The following is a 24010-nucleotide window of genomic DNA, read 5'->3' on the forward strand; positions in this document are numbered from 1 at the left end:
TGAATAAGTCTTTTTGTCATATGCTGCCATATACAGTTATATACAGGATTGTCTCTAATAAATGCAAGTTTATGTCAACTGTAAATTGATTTGGATTAAAAAAGAGGCATTTTTTTACTGCATTATCGTTAATTTATCTTGCATTATACTCAAAATCATACACAGGTGAGGAGATTTTGTCACTGTATTGGTATTTATCAGCTTTATTTAACAATGATAGATAGATAGATAGATAGATAGATAGATAGATAGATAGATAGATAGATAGATAGATAGATAGATAGATAGATAGATAGATAGATGCATGTCTAAGTTTTGTATTTCTTAGTAGTAATAATGAGCCTATTTAATACAGGTGATGCATGTAAGACGGCGTGTGATATGATGCTCTCGATATTAGAGGAATGTGATGGGAGGGGCCAGCAGACTCCATCCTGTCCATTGATAGATATATTACTATATAAGAGACGATCACACTCTCAAATGGTCACATTTGGTCGAGTCTCATTGCTGGAGTCACAGGACTTTCACAATGCGGTGTCTGCTTTCAGCTTATCTTTTGCCACTGATTCTGCATTCGTGCACCGGTGCAGGTGAGTCCGCCACATTCATTTGGTTATATATCTACTCAATGGCAATGCTGCAATGGTGCTTAATGCATGATAAACGCCTTCAAATTCAATCAAATTCAGGTAGCATCCATTTGAATATATATAGGCTAGATATAAACATTTAGCATTGATCAGAGTAAACTTATTGAATGGCTTTAGATCTGATTAAATTCATTAGTTCTCATTAATAACGAATGTGCATCATTTGAAGTTTAAAAGACTGACTCTGTGTGAAATGTACATTATTCGCAAACAGTTAAGCTATATTTAGAGTCTATATTTCTTTTATGCACACTGTTGATTTATATCTGAAATTAGTTTTTTTGTTTTAACAATAATGTCAGGTAATTTTAGTAAAACTTCAGCAAGCCTCGGGCTTTTTAAAAGTACACAATGGAAAAGCGCATGATGCTTTTTATTGATCTTTGTTTATTTATTTACAGTTTTTATTATTCACAACTAAGAATGACTGATAAACCATTTTATTTAAAACCAATAATAAAGATGATCCAACTATTCAAACTCAAAACATATTGGTCTTTATTCGTGTCTTTTGTAAGTCGCACATAAATCTATAGCTTACCTAGGCAGACTGTCAGAGTTATTAATCTTGTAAATTTAGAAGAACCTTCAGGTCATCTGAAGCACGAAGCTCGAACCCTAACGTCCGTCGGGAAAAAAATAAATCCTGCGCACTCATTTTCTGGAGGAAGGAGGAAGGAGCATCTTTCTTTCTGCTCAAGCACACTCTGTGCGTTCTTGATTCTTATGTAGGACGAGCTCTTAAAATCCAGAGTGTTTGCCAACGTAATGCGCTCGATGAAGCTTTGAAGCGCCATCGTTCCTCAATAGAGCTGCACCTGTCGATCACACGATGACTTTCTGTAGAAATGTTCGGTGCGCGATCTGTTCAAGTTCCAATTTGTCCTTTGGCGCCCTTTGTACACCAGCCTAAACCAAATGTCACTGAAGACAGTTCAAAATGTGTTTTAGTGTGATATGTAAATGAACACTAAAGTGATCATTAGCCTACAGTATTTAATTTTCAGAAACAAAGTTCTCGAGCAGCGCACTGTTTCTATGGTTACCTCAAAAAAAAAAAAAAAAAAAAAAACACTAATGGGATTTCTATGATATTTACCGCCAGATGAAAAAAGGCAGGCTGAATTTCTGTTTCTGTTCTATTTAAGGTATGAAAAACAACAAAGGGATAAACAATTACAGCATCTGAATAGATTTTCAGATGCAACGTACTGTTGATATATGGTTACCTCTAATGACAAAAGCGATTTGTGAAAATTCGTCTTGATTTGTGGCTACTAAAACGTTTGAAAAGCTACAAAAATGCACTTTGGGAAACGTTAAATGAACAATAAAGTGATAAATAGTATTTAAGTTGATTTTTGTCTATTTACAGCCACGTGAAAATTAGCCTGTTGAATTTGTCATGTTTTGTTGTTTTTTAAAGGTATGAAAAACAATGAAGGGATAAATATTTACGGTATTTATGACTAGATTTTCTGAGGCGAGGTACTGAGCGGCATATACTGTTGCTATGGTTACCTCTAACAACAAACACAGTTTCTGTTCGCGATCATATTTACCGCCAAATGTAAATACACGTTCTGAACTTGTCTTGTTTTGTGGTTACTAAAACGTTTGAAAAGCTACAAAAATGCACTTTGGGCACCGTTAAATTAACAATAAAGAGATAAATGTTTACAGAATTTATGCTTCTTTTTTGGACACGAACAATTCTGTCTATTTACCGCCAGATGAAAATAGGCGGGTTAAATTTGTTATGTTTTGTTCTGATTTAAAGGTATGAAAAACAACTGTGGGTTAAATAATTAGGCTCTAGTACTTATGATTAGATTTTTAGATGCAAAGTACCAGACTATAGAAAACCAAAGTCCCTTTAAGGCAAGTCATGTCACTCGGCGGCCATCTTTGAAACGCCTCTCGGGCATGCAAGTGCAGCTCTTATCTCTTTGAATGGGGAAACATCAAATTCTCCAAACCTGTTCACCAAGCTGACGATTAAATTTCATATTTTAAATCTCCAAATAAATCCAACAAGAACTGCCTTATATATATGGTTCCTTGTGCTGCAATAGTGTTAAAAAACGCTTTTGTTTCAGGCTAGATGAGCCAGTGCGCATGCAAGGGTATTCTATAGTCTTTGGTCTAAATATGCATTCTAAACTTGTCTTGATTTGTGGTTCCTGAAATGTTTAAAAAGCTAGTTGAAATGTAAAAAAACACACTTTGATCAATAAAGAGATAAATAGTCACAGTATTTTTGCTCTTTTTATGATATGACGAACACGATTTCTGTTTGCGAGTGCATATTATACCTGGTCTGAGCTTGTCATGTTTTTTTGGTTTTTAAAGCAATTAAAAGCCTGTTTAAACACAAAAAAATCAATGACTGACAGATTAATTCCAGTGGTTCCCAAAATGTATTTACACAGTGAAGTCACACATAAAAATGTCTCAATGTTAGTTAACAAAATATCAAAGCAACTGTCAATGATTGTAAATAATCGACTAGCTTAAAGACATTAAAACATAATCTCCTGCTTTGATGTTACATTTCCTGTTCTCTTGGATTGAAACACTGACACACATTTTCTGTAAAGCTGCTTTGAAACGACGCATATTGTTGAAAAGCACTATACAAATAAAAATGACTTGACAAAAGGAAGTTTGTTCGCTTTGAAATGCTAAAACAATAGATGGAGTGTTGAAAGTGAGGACAAAGGCTGTATTTGTTTGATGATAGTTAATGTGATTAAAACTTTGAAAATTATGACGTTAGCGAACAGGAAAGATCATGCAACATTTGATTGATGATATTTCTAATGCAATGACATTCAGATATTTTTAAGTGTGACTTAAGCCAGCTGTATGTGAATAAAATGCTCTATGTCTGCATACAATGACTTCATATCAGAATTCCTATTGATTATCCATCAGTAATCAATAATGCACTCAGTAGGTTAAAGATAGCTCTGCATTCGAATTCATTGTGCACCTGATCAACACACTTACTGTATCACAGCTTCAGTCCCTCTGGAGAAAACGGAGGTGGAGTGAACTGTAAATGACTTTCAATTAAAGCATCTGCTAAATGGCAGCTAACTAAATTAAAGGTCAATAAATGTCAATATGATTTATAAATGGCACCTTAAGTGGTACTAATGAAGCCAATGGGAATATTTACACGCTGCACTGAAGAGCTGCATTATGACATGCTGAAATACTGACTCATCCTAATGAAGAAAGTAAGAGCATGTACAGAATGCAACTCCAAAGGTAGCTTTCTAGTGCAGTTATTGTAACCAAAAAGAAAAGTGACTGATTTGAAAAGGTCAAGGCTCTATGCCTACTTGTCTTTTCTGGAGCACTTTCTAAACAATAATAAAAAAAATTCTAACTCTATTAAAAGTATACCATCTTTTATGTCAATTTTTAAACATTTTAATTTCTAATTAAAACAACAGAATAAAAACCAGTAAAATAAAAATGACTTACCAATCTAATGAAATTAACAAAATTAACACTGGGCTTGTACTACAGAGGTGGCACAGAAAAACACAAAAGATGGCATGAGTGCAATTAAATTCACAAATTCATGTTTAGATGAATGTTTTAAATATACGATTTTGAATACAGAGATATTAAACTATTTAATTAAATGAAAAGATACTATTAAAATGAAACTAAATCTACCAGTAGGTGGCAGCAAGTCACTGATTTAATTACTGAATCATTCATTTGATTCATTCGAATGGCTGATTCATAGGAATAAAGCAAGTGACTGTCTTTATAAATGGGAAATTGAATCATTTCACTAGATTCGTTTAAAAACGCACACTCATTTATAATGAAACAGTTCTGTGTTTGAATGGAGATGTGCAGAAATTTGTTTTAGACTATTTTTGACTTCGAAATAGAGCAAAATCAGGCAATAATATTATAGTCAGACAATGTAAGTCACTTAATAATACTTTCTTGTTTATTTAACTGTTGTATAAAATCAATATGTCATTTACAAATTCCCTTAAAAGCTGTCACTCATCTTAGTTCATCGCAATCTCACAAAGTTCCATTATAATCAACGAAGCTCTCTTATTAACACTCTCTCTACACTTTGTTTATGAAAGGATTGGTGAGATATGTCTGTGATGCATTACTTAACATTGCAACACATAGAAACTCCTCCTCTGAGCACAAACACAAAAATGCTGATCGAGGCAGTTGCACATGGTGCTCCTAAATACATTTTCAAAGTCGCACACAGTAGTTTTCAGTCGCAAATGGGAGCCCTGACTGTCAAGTAATTCTTCCTTATATGAAATGCTAGGAAAAAAGCAATAAATATGAGGTAAACATGTTAAACAGCCACCTGAATGTGTAGAATATCAAAAATATAGTACTCAATTGAGAAAACTGTCTTTCTAAGCAGGTTCCTGTGTTTATATGATACAGATCGTAAACACACTGACGGAGTGACTCATAGTAGATTGCGTTTCACGCCAGGATTTGTTTTGCTTCATGTGCATGACACGGTATTTTCTTTGCTTTGTCTTTTGTGTCCTTGTTCAGCCACAGAGTTGCGTCTTTGGCTCTTTGAGATATTATTGTGACCCACTGTGACACTTTCTCACGCCGCTCTAAAGATCAAAGGCTGTTTGTTAATTCATATCAGTCAACAGGCAGGTCTTGTACTCCACTGACGATTATTACCTTCATATTACCTGCTCATTTAAAGCCAAATTACTTCTTATTGATCAACAGACACAATCTTTGATCCATGTTTACATTATGGTCAAAGATATTCAAAGCATGAATGTTTGCACTAGTGTTGCTCACTTTTTTTTTGCAGTGTTGATTCTGGAAGTATTTTTCCATTCATATTTCTTATCCATCTTATTCTTCTATGCGGAAGTAAGCCTATGAGCGAGACTTATTAGCTGCTGTAGGAAAATAATGAAAAGAAATATAGCTGCAAGCAACAAATATGGGGCTAAGCACAAAAAAATAGGGATCAAAGAATGGCATGGAGTGGCAGACCAACTGCAACAATGAGTAATTAAAGCCATTTTAGGATGATTTTAGTCAAACTGGCTGAAAAATACAATCTCTGGTCAAATGATTTAATGGGATTTTACTTTTTAGCAATAGGTGGCACTGTTACCAAATTGACGTGGGGTGGTCAGTGTAAGGAGACAATTGCACATACAAAGTTTGGTGTCAATATATCAAAGCTTTGCAGAGATACAGCCTCAGACGTCATGCCTTAAGTTTGTCGCATTGCTACGGTTGCATTAAAAACGGTTTTGTCTACCGACACAAAATCTATACCATTTTGTCAGCACAGTCTGATGATGATCTGATTCGATTTTGGTGAAAATTGGACCAATGGTCAAGGAGGAGTTTAAAAAAGTAAATTTTAAACAAAATCAAAACGGAGGACAGGAAGTACGGCCGATCATGGATTAATTGGTATCTGTGTTGTCGGCATGACCCAAGGAATATTTTGAGACCAGTTCACTATAATAGGCTAATTCTATCAGAAGTTATTAACAGTGTTGTAAATGATATTATTGATTGTTAATGAATGGTTTATCACTCTCGACCAGTGAGTGGTGGTGTTACAAAACTTCTGTGGTGGGGTCAGTGTGAGGCCACAATGGCACATATAAAATTTTATGTCAATATGTCAAAGCTTTGTAGAGTTACAGCCTCAGATGCAGTTGGGCATCTTTTCAGGAAATTCATTGATACGTTAAATGAAAACCTTTTGCATATTGACACAAAAATCATAACTTTTTGCAAGCATGATCTGAAGATGATGTGAGTCAAATTTGGTCAAATCAACAGCTGAGTAGTAGTTTAAACAGGAGGTTTTCAACATAAATCGAAATAGAGGACAGGAAGTTCGGCCCACAATGGAATAATTGGTGTTAATGTTGTTGGCCTGGCCCAAGGAATATTTCATTATAATACCAGAGCAGTAAAACCAGTTTCATTATAATATGCTAATGCAATCAATAATTATTAGCATATTTGGAAATTTAACTATTAAAGGTTAATGAATAATCTGTCCAGCAAATTTGATTATGCGCTAAACAAAAAACGTTTCCTACTGTACATCGACACGAAATCAATTCATTTTTGTCAGCATGGTCTGAAGATGATCAAGTCAAATTTGGTGAAAATCAGAGTAACGCTCTAGGAGGAGTACGCAAAAGTATGTTTTCAACATAAATCAAAAGGGCGGACAGGAAGTTCATCCTATGGCATAATTGGTATCAATGTTCTCGACATGACCCAAGGAATATATCAAGACCAATTTAATTACAATAGTCTAATCTAAACAAAAGTCATTAGCATTTTTCAAAATTTATTTATAACTTTTGACCACAAGGTTGCCGAAGACACATAGAGTTTTGTAATAACAAGTTGATGTGTTCGTAAAATATAGCATTTTACAACCAAATTCAAAATGGCTGATGCCCAAAATGGCTGGCATGGGAAAATTGGGTATTGTTTGAATTGTCATGCTCCACCGATTTTTTTATTTATGGCCAAACCATTGAGAAGTTATAAGCAAAAATAGCCATTTTTCATATCTCCTGACCACTAGGTGGCACTGCACCAAAGCACAGAAGGAAGCCTCAGGTCATGCTTGTTATCACACACACCAAGTTTGGTCTTAATACGGCAAACCGTTGCGGAGAAATAGCCTCACATCCATTTTTGTGCACTTTTCATAAAATTCATTTTTCGAGAACGGTTTGACTAATCAACTTGAATTCCACAACTTTTTGTCAGCATGGTCTGAAGATGATCTGAGCCAATTTTGGTGAAAATCTGACAAACCATCTAGGACAAGTTACAAAAAGTAGGTATTATGAACAATTAAAAATAGAAAAAAAAAAAAACTAAATCCTACGATTTTTTAAATTTGGACTTCATTTGACTGGGTATGACCCAAAATTCCTTCTAGAACTTTATGGTTCAAAAGTTATTAGCATAAAATAACAATTAATAAACAAAAAAACAAATAATAACGTGGTCGGCCGAAAATAGCAAAAAAATAAGCGAATAAGCAGAACACATTATACCGAACAATGACGTGACGCAATCAAATAGAGGCATGCAGTAATGCAGCAAACATGTGGTCAGTGTGGAAGCATTTTAAACTGTCTGAGAAAGATGCGAAAAATCATTCCAAGCACCGACAGCGAGAGACTGTTTAGTGTCACATCGCATGTCTTCCATGACAAGAGAAAGGGCTGGTTGTTGCTGGTTACTGTATGATGACTGAAATCGCCAAATGGCCTTTAACCATTAGTAAATAAACCACAGAACGTTATGTTGTCTAATACACACACCAACTGTATTTATTCTGACAGTGCTGCACCAGCTCCTTAGCCAGGGTTCAAAGTCCAAAGTGCCAGGAAAATCTGCCTGATGAGAATCATTCATAAATCTGCTGCGGTCAGCAAAAAGTAGCACTGAGGTCTTCTTGCGGGTTTCCGCCAAAATAAAAGTCACCATTCATTAATGTTAGTATTGTAATTTTACTGTTTTTCTGTACTATAAAATAAAAAAGGAAGACAAAATACATTTATTCTAACATTCTCCTTTGCTCAGCAAGGCTGCATTTATTTGTACATTAAAAACACATGCCTGATTCAAGAAGGGGGTCTTAAAAATAACAAAAGAGTATTATTTTACTAACTTACTAATTTTAAGTTAAAGTGTGCTTTGTTGGTAGGCTATAATGTCTACTAGAATGTTAAAAATGTTCAGTGTTGAGTAAATATTTTAAAATTGTTGTTTTTTCAATTGATATTTTTCTTTGAAAAGCAAGACAAAACAGTAAAGAGCAAATATTAGCTATTTAATGTATGCAATGGGGGAAAAAAATGGCAAAATACATGGGGGAAATTTTGTTCGGCTTTAGCTTTGGCCAAAAATTTTCATTTCGGTGCATCCCTAAAGAAAACAAATGTAGTTTTCACATTCAGAATCAACTGTTGCACTTATTATGGTCATACTAAGATGATTCTGTGAGGGAAATGACATCATGTGCATTCTGGGTAAAGGCAGCAAACAATGAGGAAGGATGGCCGGTTCACACGTCCCGCTGGTTTGATCGCAGCCTTGCGCTGACTACCTTGCGTTCCTGGCTTTGTGCTCCAGACGGCTCATGGGGAGAAGCTGGGGTTTTCATCTGGCTCTGGAGACGGCAGGTCTGCGTCAGGTGGAGCGAGGATGCTTTGGCTTTCGCGCCGTTCTTTGTGAGGCCGATTATCATGTGCCCGCAGAAGGAAACGGCACCGCGGATGATGTTTAAAAACCTGCCCGAGGTGCCATTTCACTGCCACTTCCTCAGCAAAACGTTCACTTCCACCAGCCGGCCTTCCATGTGTGGGACTGAGCTTAGAAATAACAAAACGAGGCGACCCGACCCATTCGTTTCAATGGTGTGCGTGTTTTTCATAAATATTGGATTGCAGAGATAGGGTCAAAATATTTGTGAGCTGGAGACATGCGTCTCCATTGTGAAATATTAATAAAATAAGAGTCGTCTATATGAGATAGCGGGGACAGATAGAGCACCGGACCCTTGACCCGTGTCTGTCCAGATTAAGAACAATAGAAAAGCAATTCCTGTGTATTAGAGGCATTTGAATGGCAGAGAATAACAGCTAACGATGGATACATGGGAACAATGCTTTGTTTGCGATGGAGCAAAACAAAACAAGCGAACAATTGGGGAAGAGTTTAATAAACATGAAATGATAAATTTGATTGACACTGAAGTGGCTAAAAACAAGTTTGGTGCCAAATCCGTGAACTTTTAAGCTTGATGAGGTCAATCCAAGTGTGTGCAATTAAATACTAATGCACTTCCATAGAGAAATAGAATTAAGTTAATAATTTTTGACCCTGCACCACAAAACCAGTCAAAAAAGTAGCATGGGTATATTTGTAGCAATGGCCAACAATACATTGTGTGGGTCAAAAAATATTGATTTATCGATGCCAAAAATCATTAGGATGTTAAGTGAAGATCATGTTCCATGAAGATATTTTGTACATTTCTTACCATAAATATATAAAAACTTAATTTTTGATTAGTAATATGCATTGCTAAGAACTTCATCTGGACAACTTTATAGGCGATTTCTCAATATTTTGATTTTTTTTGCACCCTCAGATTCCAGATTTTCAAATAGTTGGATCTCGGTCCTATCCTAACAAACCATACATCAATGGAAAGCTTATTTATTCAGCTTGCAAATGATGTGTAAATCAAAACTTATGACTGGTTTAATTAAACCTAATATGACACATATGGCAAAAAATCATGGCATAATTTATTATGAAATACTTGCGTCTATTTGATTTTATTTAAATAATCATATTTTCAAAATGCATTTATTCAAACGCTGATATGCATTTGCATTTAAAATAAATTCACTTTATTATTACAACTAATAAAACCTATTTCATTCATGCATGATTGACAAATATGCATCACATTAAGTTTATGCATTTATATTAAAACTGTCATTTAAATTTTAAATAAAAACTGAAAATGTATATGCATTTAAAAAAACATAAATCTTAATTTTTTTGAGTTTATATTCACATTTAAGAAAGAATATTCTCAGAAAAACTCCAATAAATCTATAGAGAGATTTTAATTTAGGATTTAGATTTTTTTAATATTTAGAATTATATTTTAAATAAGCAAATTGGCTGACATTCTGAAGAAATTGAGATTCAATAACAAAATGCTTGTATTGCACACTTAGTCAAATCCGTTAAATGTGAGCATCATCCAGTTCAATATATCAGTTATAAGTCACTGAAACACACAAAACACATGCAATAGGAAGTGTTTTGGTAAAAATGATGCTTACTTTTCTTTCCTTTAAGGAAATGTTTTGTCATCAGTGTCAAGACAAGATCATATGAGATCATTCTGAGGAAGAGGGCAACAAAAGGTCATCAAATCAATTTATAAATGAATAACTTCTTTGCAGAAGAGAAATATCATTTGCATTAGCTAAGAAATGACCTTCCTCATTTGTGTGAAGTGTATTTTAACCTCACTTTCTCTTTTAAGAAGTCTTGCCAGCTTCATATCCAGTCATTTTAGATCTCAATATTTCAAAGAACTCAAACAGTTCTCATAAAATGCTCTAACCTACTCCACATTCATTTTGCAGCTCTATACTAATTTTACATGACAATAATCGACTCATTTGTAAGTAATTTAATGAGAAACATCTATAGACTCAAATGCAAAACAAATGAGAACTCAATGCAATTCCCAAGCAATAACATTTGGGTCATCAGTGACATTTCTCTTTAATTCCTAAAATAACAGGATCTGAGAAGGAGACGGGGGGGTCACGAAATCGAGTAATTTCTTAGAGAAGTCTCCAGAGAGACTTCAAAACATTCCGTTAGTTATTTCTGTTAAGAATATGAAGATAGTTTTGTCATTATCAACAATTTTCATAACAATAGTCTGCTTATTGTGAGCAAAAGGGAGAGGTTTTCCTGTCGGACGAGTCAATAGAATGAAGTCATTAGAATTAATAACTTGTTTAATACACTAGCAGTCAAATGTTTTTTGAAAGAAGTTTCATATGCTCACTAACGGTGAATTTATTTGATCAAAAATACAGTAAAAACAGTGAAAATGTGAAATATTATTACAATTTCAAATAACTGCTTTCTATGTAAATATATTGTAAAATGTAATTTATTTCTGTGATTCAATGCTGAATTTTTAGCATCTGTACGCCAGTCTTTAGTGTCACATGATCCTTTAGAAATCATTCTAATATGCTGCTTTGGTGTTTAATTATTATACTTAATCATTGGTGTTCTGTTATTAAATTAAATATCTATTTCATATTATTATAAAATGTTGAAAATAGAAATATTTTGTATCATTGAAAGTAATTTCTGTCACTTTAAAACAATTTAATGTGTTTGTATTTATAGGAAGGTATTTATTTTTATTTTTATTACTCGTTCCAGACTTTTGAATGGTAGTCTATCAGAGATTCCACAAAAGCAACACAACTGTTTTCAACATTGAAAATAATCAGAAATGTTTCTTGAGCAGCAAATCAGCACATTAGAATGATTTCTGAAAGGTCATGTGACACTGAAGACTGGAGTAATGATGCTGAAAATTCAGCTTTGATCACAGGAATAAATTATATTTGAACATTAATTCTAATAGAAAACAGTCCTAATAAACTGGAAAAAATATTTCACAATTTTACAGATTTTACTGTATTTTTAAACAAATAACTACAGCTATGGTAAGCAAAAGAAACATTTTGCAAAAACATTACAAAAAATCTTAATTATTCCAAACTTTTGAGCAGTAGTGTATCATCCCACAAATGCCTAAAGGATCTAGTGTGAATACTGATTAACCAAAGATCAAGCTTTAATGCACAAATATCTAAATAAGTATTTCAAATTACTAACTCATCTTTTATACTCATACAGATTGGTGCTATCAGACACAAGTGAGCTGTGATTCCCACTGTAAAGGTAAGTTGGGTCTCTATGTGCGATTTCTGTCTGTCTATTAAAGGAGAAGTTCACTTCCAGAACAAAATTTTACATATAATTTACTCACCCCCTTGTCATCCAAGATATCCATGACTTTCCTTCTTCAGTCGTAAAGACATGATGCTTTTTGAGGAGAACATTTCAGGAATGTTCTCCATATAGTGGACTTCTATGGTGCCCCTGAGTTTGAACGGACAAAATGCAGTTTAAATGCAGCTTCAAAGGACTCTAAACAAGGGTCTTATCTAGCAAAACGATTGGTTATTTTCTAAAAAAAAATTGACAATTTAAATACTTTTTAACTTCAAATGCTCATCAGCGTGAACGTTGTCAAGACAGTTAGGGTATGTCGAAAAACTCCCATCTCATTTTCTCCTCCAGCTTAAAATGGTCCTACATCGCTGCAGAAGTACCGACCCAGTGTTTACAAAGTGAATGTGCAAAGAAAATCAAACGGCCTTTACAAAAAAAGTTAAAACAACGATGTAGGAAGATTTTAAAATTGGAGGAGAAAATTTTTTCGACATACCCTAACTGTCTTCACACAGTGCTAGTCAAGGTAAGCATTTGAGATTAAAAAGTACAGAAACTGTAATATTTTTTAAAAATAACTGATCATTTCACTAGATAAGACCCTTCTTCCTCGGCTGGGATGGTTTAGAGCCTTTTGAAGATGCATTGAAACTGCATTTTGGAACTTCAAACTCGGGGCACCATAGAAGTCCATTATATGGAGAGAAATCCTAAAGTGTTTTCCTTAAAAAACAATTTCTTTATGACTGAAGAAAGAAAGACATGATGATCTCGGATGACAAGGGGGTGAGTAAATTATCTGTAAATTTTTGTTCTGGAAGTGAACTTCTCCTTTAATGCGGCACTCATCTAACATTACTTGTCCATGTTGTTTTAAGGACCAGACCGATGGAGTGAAGTCAATGCAGACTGTGGGAAGAGCAGACAGTCACCGATCAACATAGTGACAAAGAAAACCAAACTGGACGAGCGACTGACGCCTTTCAAATTCACAGGATACCAGACCGTATTCGAAAGCACCATGAAGAACAACGGCCACTCAGGTAAAACTGCAAACGGGACACTTGCTCACCAATGGATCCTCTGCAGTGAATGGGTGCCGTCAGAATGAGAGTCCAAACAGCTGATTAAAACACCACTCCGGTCCATCACTCACATCTTAAGTAGCCAAAAGCTGATACAAATTCATCATTAAAATGGTTTCCACAGTGAAAAAGTGGTCTGGTCTGAATCAGGAGAGAAATCTGCACAGATCAAGCACCATTTACAAGCCAAAACAGCTCTAAGCAAATATGCTGGTGGATTTTGATGTGAGAGAACAACAGAAGATGGACTTTTGTCACTGGAGGAAGTGTTATTATGGATCATAGACTCGTATATTAGTTAAAAATTTCTTAATGCTAGATCTGTTTCTTACAAACACACTTGTCTTCTCAAGATGTTAACTGATGGACTGGAGTGGTGTGGATTACTTGTAGATTATTGTGATGTTTTTAATCAGCTGTTTGGACTCTCATTCTGACGGCACCCATTCACTGCAGAGGATCCGTTGGTGAGCAACTGATGGAATGCTGCATTTCTTCAAATCTGATGAAGAAACAAATTGGTTTGTGGGATGCTGGACTGTAATTTTGTGTTTTCCATCTCAGTTCAGGTCAGTATACCCATCACAGCCACAGTGTCTGGAGGAAACCTGGAAGAACCGTACAAGGCCGTGCAGTTTCACCTTCACTGGGGCGACAGCGGAGGTCCTGGATCTGAACACACCGTCGATGGAGAGCAGTATCCTATGGAGGTGCGACCAACACCATTTTAATGAAAAACACAGGCCTGATTCATATTCACTTGTTTCTCATATATTTGTGCTGCTGATTTCAAAAATACTGTCTATTTTGCTCAATTTCATCACAATTTCTCACTAAATATGATGCATTTTTAAGGCGAGGGAGTCTTGTATTCTCGCTTAATCAGCTGAAAAATCTGCCACAAAGTGATGATTACAATTATTTGCTCTATTCTCAGTCCATTTTCACATGAATGATATTACTGTATGCCTAATAATGATTTCAACGTTGAAAGACAGAAGAAACTGTAAACTTGAACTAGATGTTTTCTGCTTCATCTGTGGGTGTTTTACTGTATGCAAACATTGACAAAAAATTACAGATTTTTTGAAGAAAAAAAGATTATTTTACCAAGTTATCTGACATTTAATAGATTATTTGAACATAATTTCTAGCTCTTTGCAGAATGCAAGTTGAATAATATATTTTGAATACTTCCTTAAACATACCGCTCAAAGGTTTGGGATCAGTAAGACTTGTACGATTTACGCTCATCAAGGCTTATTTGATCAAAAATAGAGAAAAAGTTAATATTGCAAAATGTTATTACAATACAAAATAATGTTTTTTTCTATTTTAATATACTTTAAGATATAATTTATTCCTGTGATGCAAAGCTGAATTTTCATCAGCTGTTACTCCAGTTTTAAGTGTCACATGATCCTTCAGAAATCATTCTAATATGCTGATTTATTATTAGAATGATTCATGTTGGAAACAGTTGTGGTGCCAAATATAATAACAATTTAAAACATGTTAAAAAGAACAGTATTTATTTAAAATAAAAATCTTTCCTAATAATGTAAACCCATGCACTTTTTATGAATTTAACACCTCCTTGATAAATAAAAGTATTAATTTCTTTAAAAAATAAATAAATAAATAAAAATTTACAAACTTTCGAACAGTTATGTATGTTGTTAGAAAACTTTTCATTTGAAATAAATGCTCTTCTTTTAAACCTTTTATTGATTCCTGAATACTGAAAAAAATGATCACATGTTGCAACTGTTTTCAACATTGATAATAAATCAGCATTTCTGAAGGATCATGTGACACGGAAGACTGGAGTAATGATTCTGAAAATTCAACTTTAATTACAGATATAAATTAAATTAAATGTACATTAATTTAGAAAAACATTGTTTTATGTCTTAATAATATTTACAATAGAATTTTTTTTCTGTATTTTTAATCAAATGAACACAGCCTTGATGAGCATAAGAAACATCTTTAAAAACCATCTTAACCATCATAAAAATCTTACTGATCCCAAACTTTTGAGCAGCAGTGTGTGTATAAAATTTATAAAATAAAAAATTTATGAAAATAAATTTTATTCGTTCATGAATGAAAAATAAAATCTGTTCAAAAAAAATATGTAATGACATTTTTTTACTGACCTTTTTGATATTTATATTATTAATTAGGCCTTTTTGGCTTTTTTTCAGCAATTTATCAGACTAACAGTGTGAAGAGCCAACAGTTTAATACCAAAATATATATTATGTATATTACTCTCTCACAGCTGCATATTGTGCACATGAAACAAAGATACAACAGACTCGAAGACGCACTCAGAGATCCTTCAGGAGTCGCGGTGTTGGGATTCTTCTACGAGGTTTGAAGTGCATGTGGTTTAAAATCAAGAAATAATAGTTTCTTTGGTTTGCTCAGAGATTATTTTGAATTTATATGATAAAAAACTGCTAATAAAATCACTTTTTACCGGCAGGAGTCAAGCAGCTCAAACAGAAAGTATGATCTCTTCACACACGGCCTGCGCAGCATCCAAAATACAAGTAAGAAAATGAACATTTCTTCAATGTTTCAGGAACATTTCATATGTGACATGCTGTTGATTAGCACAGACAACCATTTTGACTTGGTTTGAATATGTGCACTTTTGATGTAACCATGGATCACAAAACCAATCATAAGGGTCAGTTTTTTTAAAATCGAGATTTATACAAAATCGGAAAGCTGAATAAAGAAGCTTTCCATTGATATATGGTTTGTTAGGATAGGACAATATTTGGCCGAGATATTGAATATCTGGAATTTGAGGGTGCAAAAAATCGAAATATTGAGAAAATCACCCTTAAAGTTGTCCAAATGAAGTTCTTAGCAATGCACATTACTAATCAAACATTAAGTTTTAATATATTTACTGTAGGAAATTTACTAAATATTTTAATTAAACATGATCTTTACTTAATATACTAATCATTTTTGGCATAAAAGAAAAATCTATAATTTTGACCCATACAATGTACTTTTGGCTATTGCTACAAGTATTTTTGCAGTCAAGGGTCACATATGTTAATTAATAATCTCTAATTTTCCACTGTAAATCACTATAAATGCATTTTTTATTTGTTTGTTGTCTGCATTAATCAAAAGCATGCAAATCAAAGATGAATATATGCTGGAATATTCCTTTAAGAGTGAAGTGTGTCATGCATTCAATGTTCAACTAGTTTGCGTTGTGTCAGTTTAATGCGAGTCTCAGAAGGTCAGGCATTGGTAGTCTGACTTCCTGAAGAGTGAAACACTGATGCTTTCATAACATTGATCTGTTTGTTTAAGCGACATGACATGCCAGATTATGACTCAACCAATGATATGAGCTTCAGGGACAATAGTACTGTCTGGAAACAATTGTTACCTTTATTTATCATCATTTTGTTCTGCTTTGTGCTGTTATAGACAAAAAAAGACATACTTTTAATTTTGTAGGGGTTCAAACGCATAGCACTAAAAAAGCCCTATTGTAATTGTTAGAAAGGTCAAGGATCAGCAATCTCCATGTAAAACTGATTGTGAGGACCAAACCGTAAGATGTAGAGACTTGAAACTTGGAGGGATGGTAGTACTCAGACCAGCAACAACGTCACCAAAGCTTGTCCCAATTGGCCTGACGGGGGCGCTACAGCGATCAAAAGTACAAAATCACTCATAAATCTTAAACCATAAATCTCAGGCTCAAGCGTCTTATGTCATTGGAATCCTTGGCTCACGCCAGACAAAACGCATGCATGAGAAATTTTTGGATATTTTGGATTTTTTGCAAAACCTACTTTTGCCAACCAGTCTTAGGTTTCTGAGGTTGCAGGGGGAAAAATTGCGGAGATTGGCCACTTGGTGGTGCTTTAAGAGGGAAAAAACATAAAAATGTCTATAACTGCGCAACCATTTGTCCTATCAATATAAAAATTGGTGTGCACAGTCTTGGTTCCAAGCGCCACTAGTGTCTACAAGGACATTTGCGTATCTCAAAAAACATTGCCGCCATTGGCCAATGAATTTTAAGCACCTGTTAGACAAGGTTAATGGAGGCCGGTCAGAACGAAGCTTAGTAGGCCTATTCAACTCAGGGCCCCAAAAGTCTGAGAGATTTGAAAGAAATTGGCCATTGGGGGCAATGCTGCATTTTTCATGTGTGTAAACAATTTTTTTCAAACATGTGCACGATATTCATAACATACGATAGACCTCCTAAATATTTAAGGTTATTTAAAAAGGCTACTATTGCAAACTAGTCCTAGGTTTTTCACTCAATCTTAACGAAACCACTGCAGTACAATTCTCTGGACCCTCCAGATCCATAATTATCCAAAGACCATGTTCATTTTTAAAGGGGAGTGGTCAATTATACCCAAAAGCCTATAAATCCTAAATAAAAACTCAAAACTCAATAAATGATTCTAAACAAGCTGGAAATTTGGCCCTAGGCAGAATTATACATATAATAAATGTTAGAAATCATCATATTTCTATGGTAAATTATCTGTATTTGCCAAAAAAAAAAACTTTTTTTAAATCATTGATTTGGATGATTACAGCTATGTTAACACAATGTCTTTTTCCTTTTGTGCTTAAATGCCTTAAAGCACTCGAATCGCTGCTTACAGATATATTTTTTAATTAATTTCATTTAATAAAAAAAAACATGGAAACTGTATGCATTTCTAGAAATATTTGATCAGTTTCTATAAATAATTTTATGCATTTCTAGAAAAAAAACAATATTGTTCAAAAGTTGCTGTTCTTTTGAACTTTCTATTGATCTGTGAATCCTGAAAAATTAAATGTTTCACGATTTCCAGAAAAAAAATTGGGCAACACAACTGTTTTCAACATTGATAACAATCAGAAATATTAGAATGATTTCTGAAGGATCATGTGCCACTGAAGACTGGAGTAATGATGCTGAAAATTCAGCTTTGATCACAGAAATAAATTACATTTTAACAGATATTCACACAGAAAACAGCTATTTGAAATTGTAATTTATTTCACAATTTCTACTGTATTTGTTCAAGACATTCTTTAACAAATTTGTTAACACACATTAATGCACTCACATCACACAACTGTCTGAATGACTCTTTTTCATTTGCACAGATGGAAACACGACGCTTCGTAAGATCTCTCTGAATCAGCTGATTCCACCTGAATTCAACATGACTAACTATTACCGATATGACGGTTCACTAACCACACCGGGCTGCACGGAGGCTGTGGTGTGGACGGTGTTTGAAAACCCCATTCCCCTCAACAGAGAACAGGTACGTCTGATGCTGCCTTCACACCATTATCCTAAATAGGACAAACTGTAGTTGCATTTACATTCAGAGATCATTTGGATTTCCAGAGTTTCTGAGTTGAATAGGCCATAAACTTGATGGAGGAGAGAAGATTTTATTCGTTTTTCATCTGCATTGCTATCTCTGGCTTTTACAGTCATTTATATTTACATATATAAATAACCATTTCATGCACATTGCATGTATTTAAGAAGAAAACAACTTCATTAGTGTTTAATTATTTAAACACAATTTCAGAATCTTGGTGCCAGTGCACCTTTTTTGTGGCATTAGCATTTTTCCATTCATATTTCCCACAGAACCGAACCCGAACAGAAACCTTTTTTGCAGCAAACATGCGTTTGGCAAAGAACTATAATTCCATGAAGCAAGTGAAAAATGTTGGAGAAACATGAAATTATGAAAATTATTAAATTGATATATATATATATATATATATATATATATATATATATACTTTATATGAATATATGAAAACTTTATTTGCAAAAACAGATAACTTATTTTTTAAAAATGCAAAAGAAATCATGTTTTTTATTATGTTAACATGTTTTTATTGTGTTAGTTTTCTGTATTATTTATTTTTTGTAATTTTTACTTAATCAAAATAACCCAACTGCAGTTTGATTGAGATTAATTGGAATGCACAATAAAATAGATAAAAACAGAGTTATCTGTTTTTGCAAATAAATAAAAAAATGGGATCAAAAGTATGGGATCATTAAGATTTTTTTATGTTTTTTAAAGAATTCTTATATGCACATCAAAGCTGCATTTACTTGATCAAAAATACAGGAAAAATGTAATATTGTGAAATATTATTACAGTTTGAAATAACGGTGTTCTATATTAATATATTTGAAAATATAATTTATTCCTGTGACGCAAAGCTGATTTTATTTATCAGCCATTACTGCAGTTTTCAGTGTCACACGATTCTTCAAAAATCATTATAATATGCTGATTTATTACGGTTATTATCAATGTTGAAATTTTTTTTGGAACCTGTAATTCTTTTTTTAGGATTCTTAATGAATAAAAAGTTAAAAAGTACAGCATTTATTCAAAAAAGAAATCTTTTGTAACAATAGAAGTCTTTGCTATGACTTTTTATCAATTTTAACACATCCTTAAAATAATATAAATAAAAGTATTAATTATATCCAAAAAATGTACTGACCCCAAACTTTTAGAGGTAGTTTATATTGTTACAAAAGACTTCTATTTTAAATAAATGCTGTTCTTTTCAACTTTGTATTTGTTAAATATTCACAGATTCCTTGTAGCTTACAGTAGGTCTGTCTTGAAAGGTTTATAAGTTATCATTAAAAATCTATTTTATTTCCGAAACCAACTGTCGGTTCTATTAGGACTTCAGAAGTGCCTAAAGAGCCAGAAAATTAACTTCTTGTCATCATTTTGAACCTGCATGATAAACTTCTGATTATTATGTGTCTTCAAACAGCTTCAGGCTTTTTCCACCCTGAAGTTCAACGACGGGAAACCGATGGTGGGAACGTTCAGACCCGTTCAGCCACGTAACGGACGCGTGGTTTACCGATCCAGCAGCGCAGCGATAGCCGCCAACGCCGTCCTGATTCTGGCCTCCATCAGTGCAGCGTTTGGCCTGACCCGTCCGAACTAAAGACCAGACCGACCTGCTACTGGCAACACAATGAGTTCTCATCCAATCAACGGACCAACAGAATACAACCACAAACAAGTTCCATAGTGTCCGTTTCTACAGTAGTTAGTGCAGAAATCTGACAACGGCAGTCAACTGCATGACCAGTAGACGTGTGTTCATAGCTATCAATAGGAGCTGGACTACAGCCGCTCGACCCTCTGTGAAGGTCTGACGGGGAATAAATGCATGACCTTTATCTGTTATAGACGTCTGCCAAAACACACACACACCAGCTATATTTACAAAGGCTTTCATGTGCTGGAGATGTACATTAATAACACATACAACGATGATCAGCACTCCACTGGCGAAAGGTCACAGAGGTCACAGAGCGTGAGAATAGTTCAGAGAGAAGGCCAGATATGGCAAACACACAAATGTGACCCTGGACCACAAAACCAGTCATAAGGTTAAATTTTACAAAACTGAGATGTATACATCACATGAAAGTTCAATAAATAAGCTTTCTATTGATGTATGGTTTGTTAGGATAGGACAATATTTGGCCGAGATACATCTATTTGAAAATCAACAAAAAAATCTAAATACTGAGAAAATCACCTTTGAATTTCTCCAAATTAAGTTCTTAACAATGCATATTACTAATCAAAAATTACATTTTGATATATTTATAGTAGGAATTTTACAAAAAATCTTCATGGAACATGATCTTTACTTAATTTCCTAATGATTTTTGGCATAAAAGAAAAATCAATAATTTTGACCCATACTATGTATTTTTGGCTATTGCTACAAATATACCCCAGCGACTTAAGACTGGTTTTGTGGTCCAGGGTCACAAATACATTTACATTAAGGCACACTGCGCGTGAATAGGGTAAAAAAAAATAACTAATAGTTATCACCTTACTTACTCCGTTGATTGATTACACTGATAACTGCAAGCATTTTTTTGTATTAGAAGGTTTAAAAAATGTTAGGTTTAAATATGCAAATGATGCATTGTTTGATGAAATATGCACTAATTTGCATACATTCCTAATACAAAAATCTACACTGGATGAAGTCAGTTTCAAAATTCTTGTTTAATTGTTTTGACATATAGAGTCAAAAGTTTTTACAGAGGGGATTTTGGGTCTCATATTTTCACTCCAAAAACAATGCATTTTGTTGGCATTTTTGGGAAAATACAATTTTGTATGAAAACAAGCAAATTATATATGAACAAATCCCTCTGTAAAAACCTTCAAAATATATACAGGAATAAAAACTTAAAGTTTGGTGTGCGTAAGTGCAACTGAAGTGGAGATTTATGGCTCAGTGAAGGAGAAAAAAACTCATTTTGAGAAAACAGCCTTTAAAAATATGTATTGTGATTGAAATCTATTGACAAAGTGTTATAAACGAAACACTTTACCGTGACTTTTATGGTGTTTTGGTTTCACTAGACTGAAAAAACACTTTATGAAACACCAAAAAGCCCAAAATCTTGCCCAAAAACTTGACAGGTGCATGAAAAAAACAGTGTTTTTGCCTTCAGTGTCCCCCCTTAAGATGTTGAAACTTCACGCTCAAGTTCAAAAGAATCAAACTCACTTTAAATGAATCGAATCATTTCATTAAGAATTGAGAATTTAATACACAGTTGTCCACATTTGAAGTGGATCAAACCCTTTTATCAAAGTTGTCCTAAAACCAAAACAATACCCGTTTTTGTCTTTTTGGATCCACTTCAAATGTTGACTCCTGGATGAAGGTGTATATATGAGAACCTGGACCACAAAAACAGGCATAGGGGTGGACAAAACAAATCTGAAAGCCAAATAAATAAGCTTTCCATTGATGTATGGTTTGTTAGGATAGAACAATATTTGACATTTGAAACAATATTTGAAAATCTGCAATCTGAGAGTGCAAAAAAATCTAAATATTACCTTTTAAGTTGTCCAAATTAAGTTCTTAGCAATGCATATTACAATGTGTTTATATATTTATGGTAGAAAATTTAGAAAATATCTTCATGGGACATGATCTTTATTTAATAAAAAAAATCGATAATAAAACATGCTTAAGGTTTTGTGGTCCAGGGTCACATATATGCATCTAAATTCAACAATATTGTTTATAATAATTTAGATATTACTTATTTATAATTATTTATAAATAATGTCATAGATATGCATACACTACCAGTTTTTGGACATTAAAAAAAAGTTTTAAAAGTCTCTTCTGCTCAATAATATTATATGCTGTAATATTGTGAAATATTTTTACTATTTAAAATAACTGCTTTCTATTTGAATATGTTTTAAAACGTAATTTTTTCTGTGATCAAAGCTGAATTTTAAGCATCATTACTCCAGTCTTCAGTGTCACACGATCCTTCAGAAATCATTCTAATATGCTGATTTGTTGCTCAAGGATTTTAATTAATTTTATTACTATTATTATTTCAGGATTCTTTGATGAACAGAAAGATTCAAAAACTAGCATTTATCTGTAATAAATAGCTTTTGTAATATTATACACGATACCGTTCAAAAGCTTGGAGTTGGTAAATAAATTATAGAAATTAATACTTTTATTTATCAAGGACGCTTCAAATTGATCAAAAGTGATGATAAAGACATTTATAAAGTTACAAAAGAGATAAATGCTGTTCTTCTGAACTTTCTATATTTCAAAGACACCTTAAACATTTTTTTAACATAATACAAATGATAAATGTTTTTTGAGCAGAAAGTCAGATTTTTAGAATGATTTCCGGAGTAATGATGTTGAAAATTCAGCTTTGAAATCACAGGAAGACCCCTAAAGAGTGGAAGTGTGGCATTTCTAAGTTTAATCCAGACATGCATTGCTTCATACGGACGCATAAAACCCTTTGCTAGTCAATAAAGATGGTCAGAATGAAAGTGCTGAGTTCTCTGTGACAAGTCTGTTTAAAACGAACTACAATTTCACAACACTTGAAGTCTGTGGCATGATATTTACACACATCTGGACTTGCTGTAGACGTCTAAAGTCATGCATCTTGCGCACAAACGTATACTGTATATCAATGAGTTTCTGTTTAAGTCTGTTGTGAGAACACATGATTTGTGTTTTATAAACTTTGAGGCTCTCAGACGCATTAACGTGATGCATGGATGCTCTCTTGAGGAAAATGAAGACATGATAATGATTAGTATTTACTGTAAAGTCTGTTCAGACTCAAAAACAGGGAAACGTGCAACTTCTGTACTCCTGACGCACATCAATATTATTTTTGTATGTTTATCATTTTTCTACACATGTATGTATGTTTGTTCATCTAAGCGCTGCTGTTTGTTATGTGTATTATTGCTCAAAGCATTGATGAATTTGACCTCGAGACACTGAAAACAAGAGCAAAGCATCACTGAATCGATGACCGCCGTCACTTGCCTGCGCATATTGACGTTTATTCTTCATTTACATTGAAAATGTCAGTTTGGTCAACCTGTCTGAATGCACTGATGATGATGATATTATGATGATGTAACTGCTAATGATATTGTGAATGCATTCCAGTATAATAATAATAAATGGCTGCATTTCATTTTTAAATCACATGCATTCTCGTCATTCTTTACGATTTCAGAAAACCTAAAG

General features: G+C 33.7%; 1 protein-coding gene across 1 annotated transcript; it reads left to right on the forward strand.

The window, feature by feature from the left end:
* Nucleotides 1-474: 474 nt before the first annotated feature.
* LOC141335809 (carbonic anhydrase 4-like) lies at nt 475-20374 on the forward strand. The gene is made up of 8 exons (XM_073841362.1): nt 475-593; nt 12177-12221; nt 13154-13318; nt 13925-14070; nt 15648-15740; nt 15855-15921; nt 18527-18690; nt 20195-20374. The coding sequence occupies exons 1-8, from the start codon at nt 533-535 to the stop codon at nt 20372-20374; spliced, it is 921 nt and encodes a 306-aa protein (XP_073697463.1). The 5' UTR covers nt 475-532.
* Nucleotides 20375-24010: the final 3636 nt, after the last annotated feature.

This window comes from Garra rufa, chromosome 5 (genome assembly GCF_049309525.1).
Source record: "Garra rufa chromosome 5, GarRuf1.0, whole genome shotgun sequence".
NCBI lineage: Eukaryota > Metazoa > Chordata > Actinopteri > Cypriniformes > Cyprinidae > Garra > Garra rufa.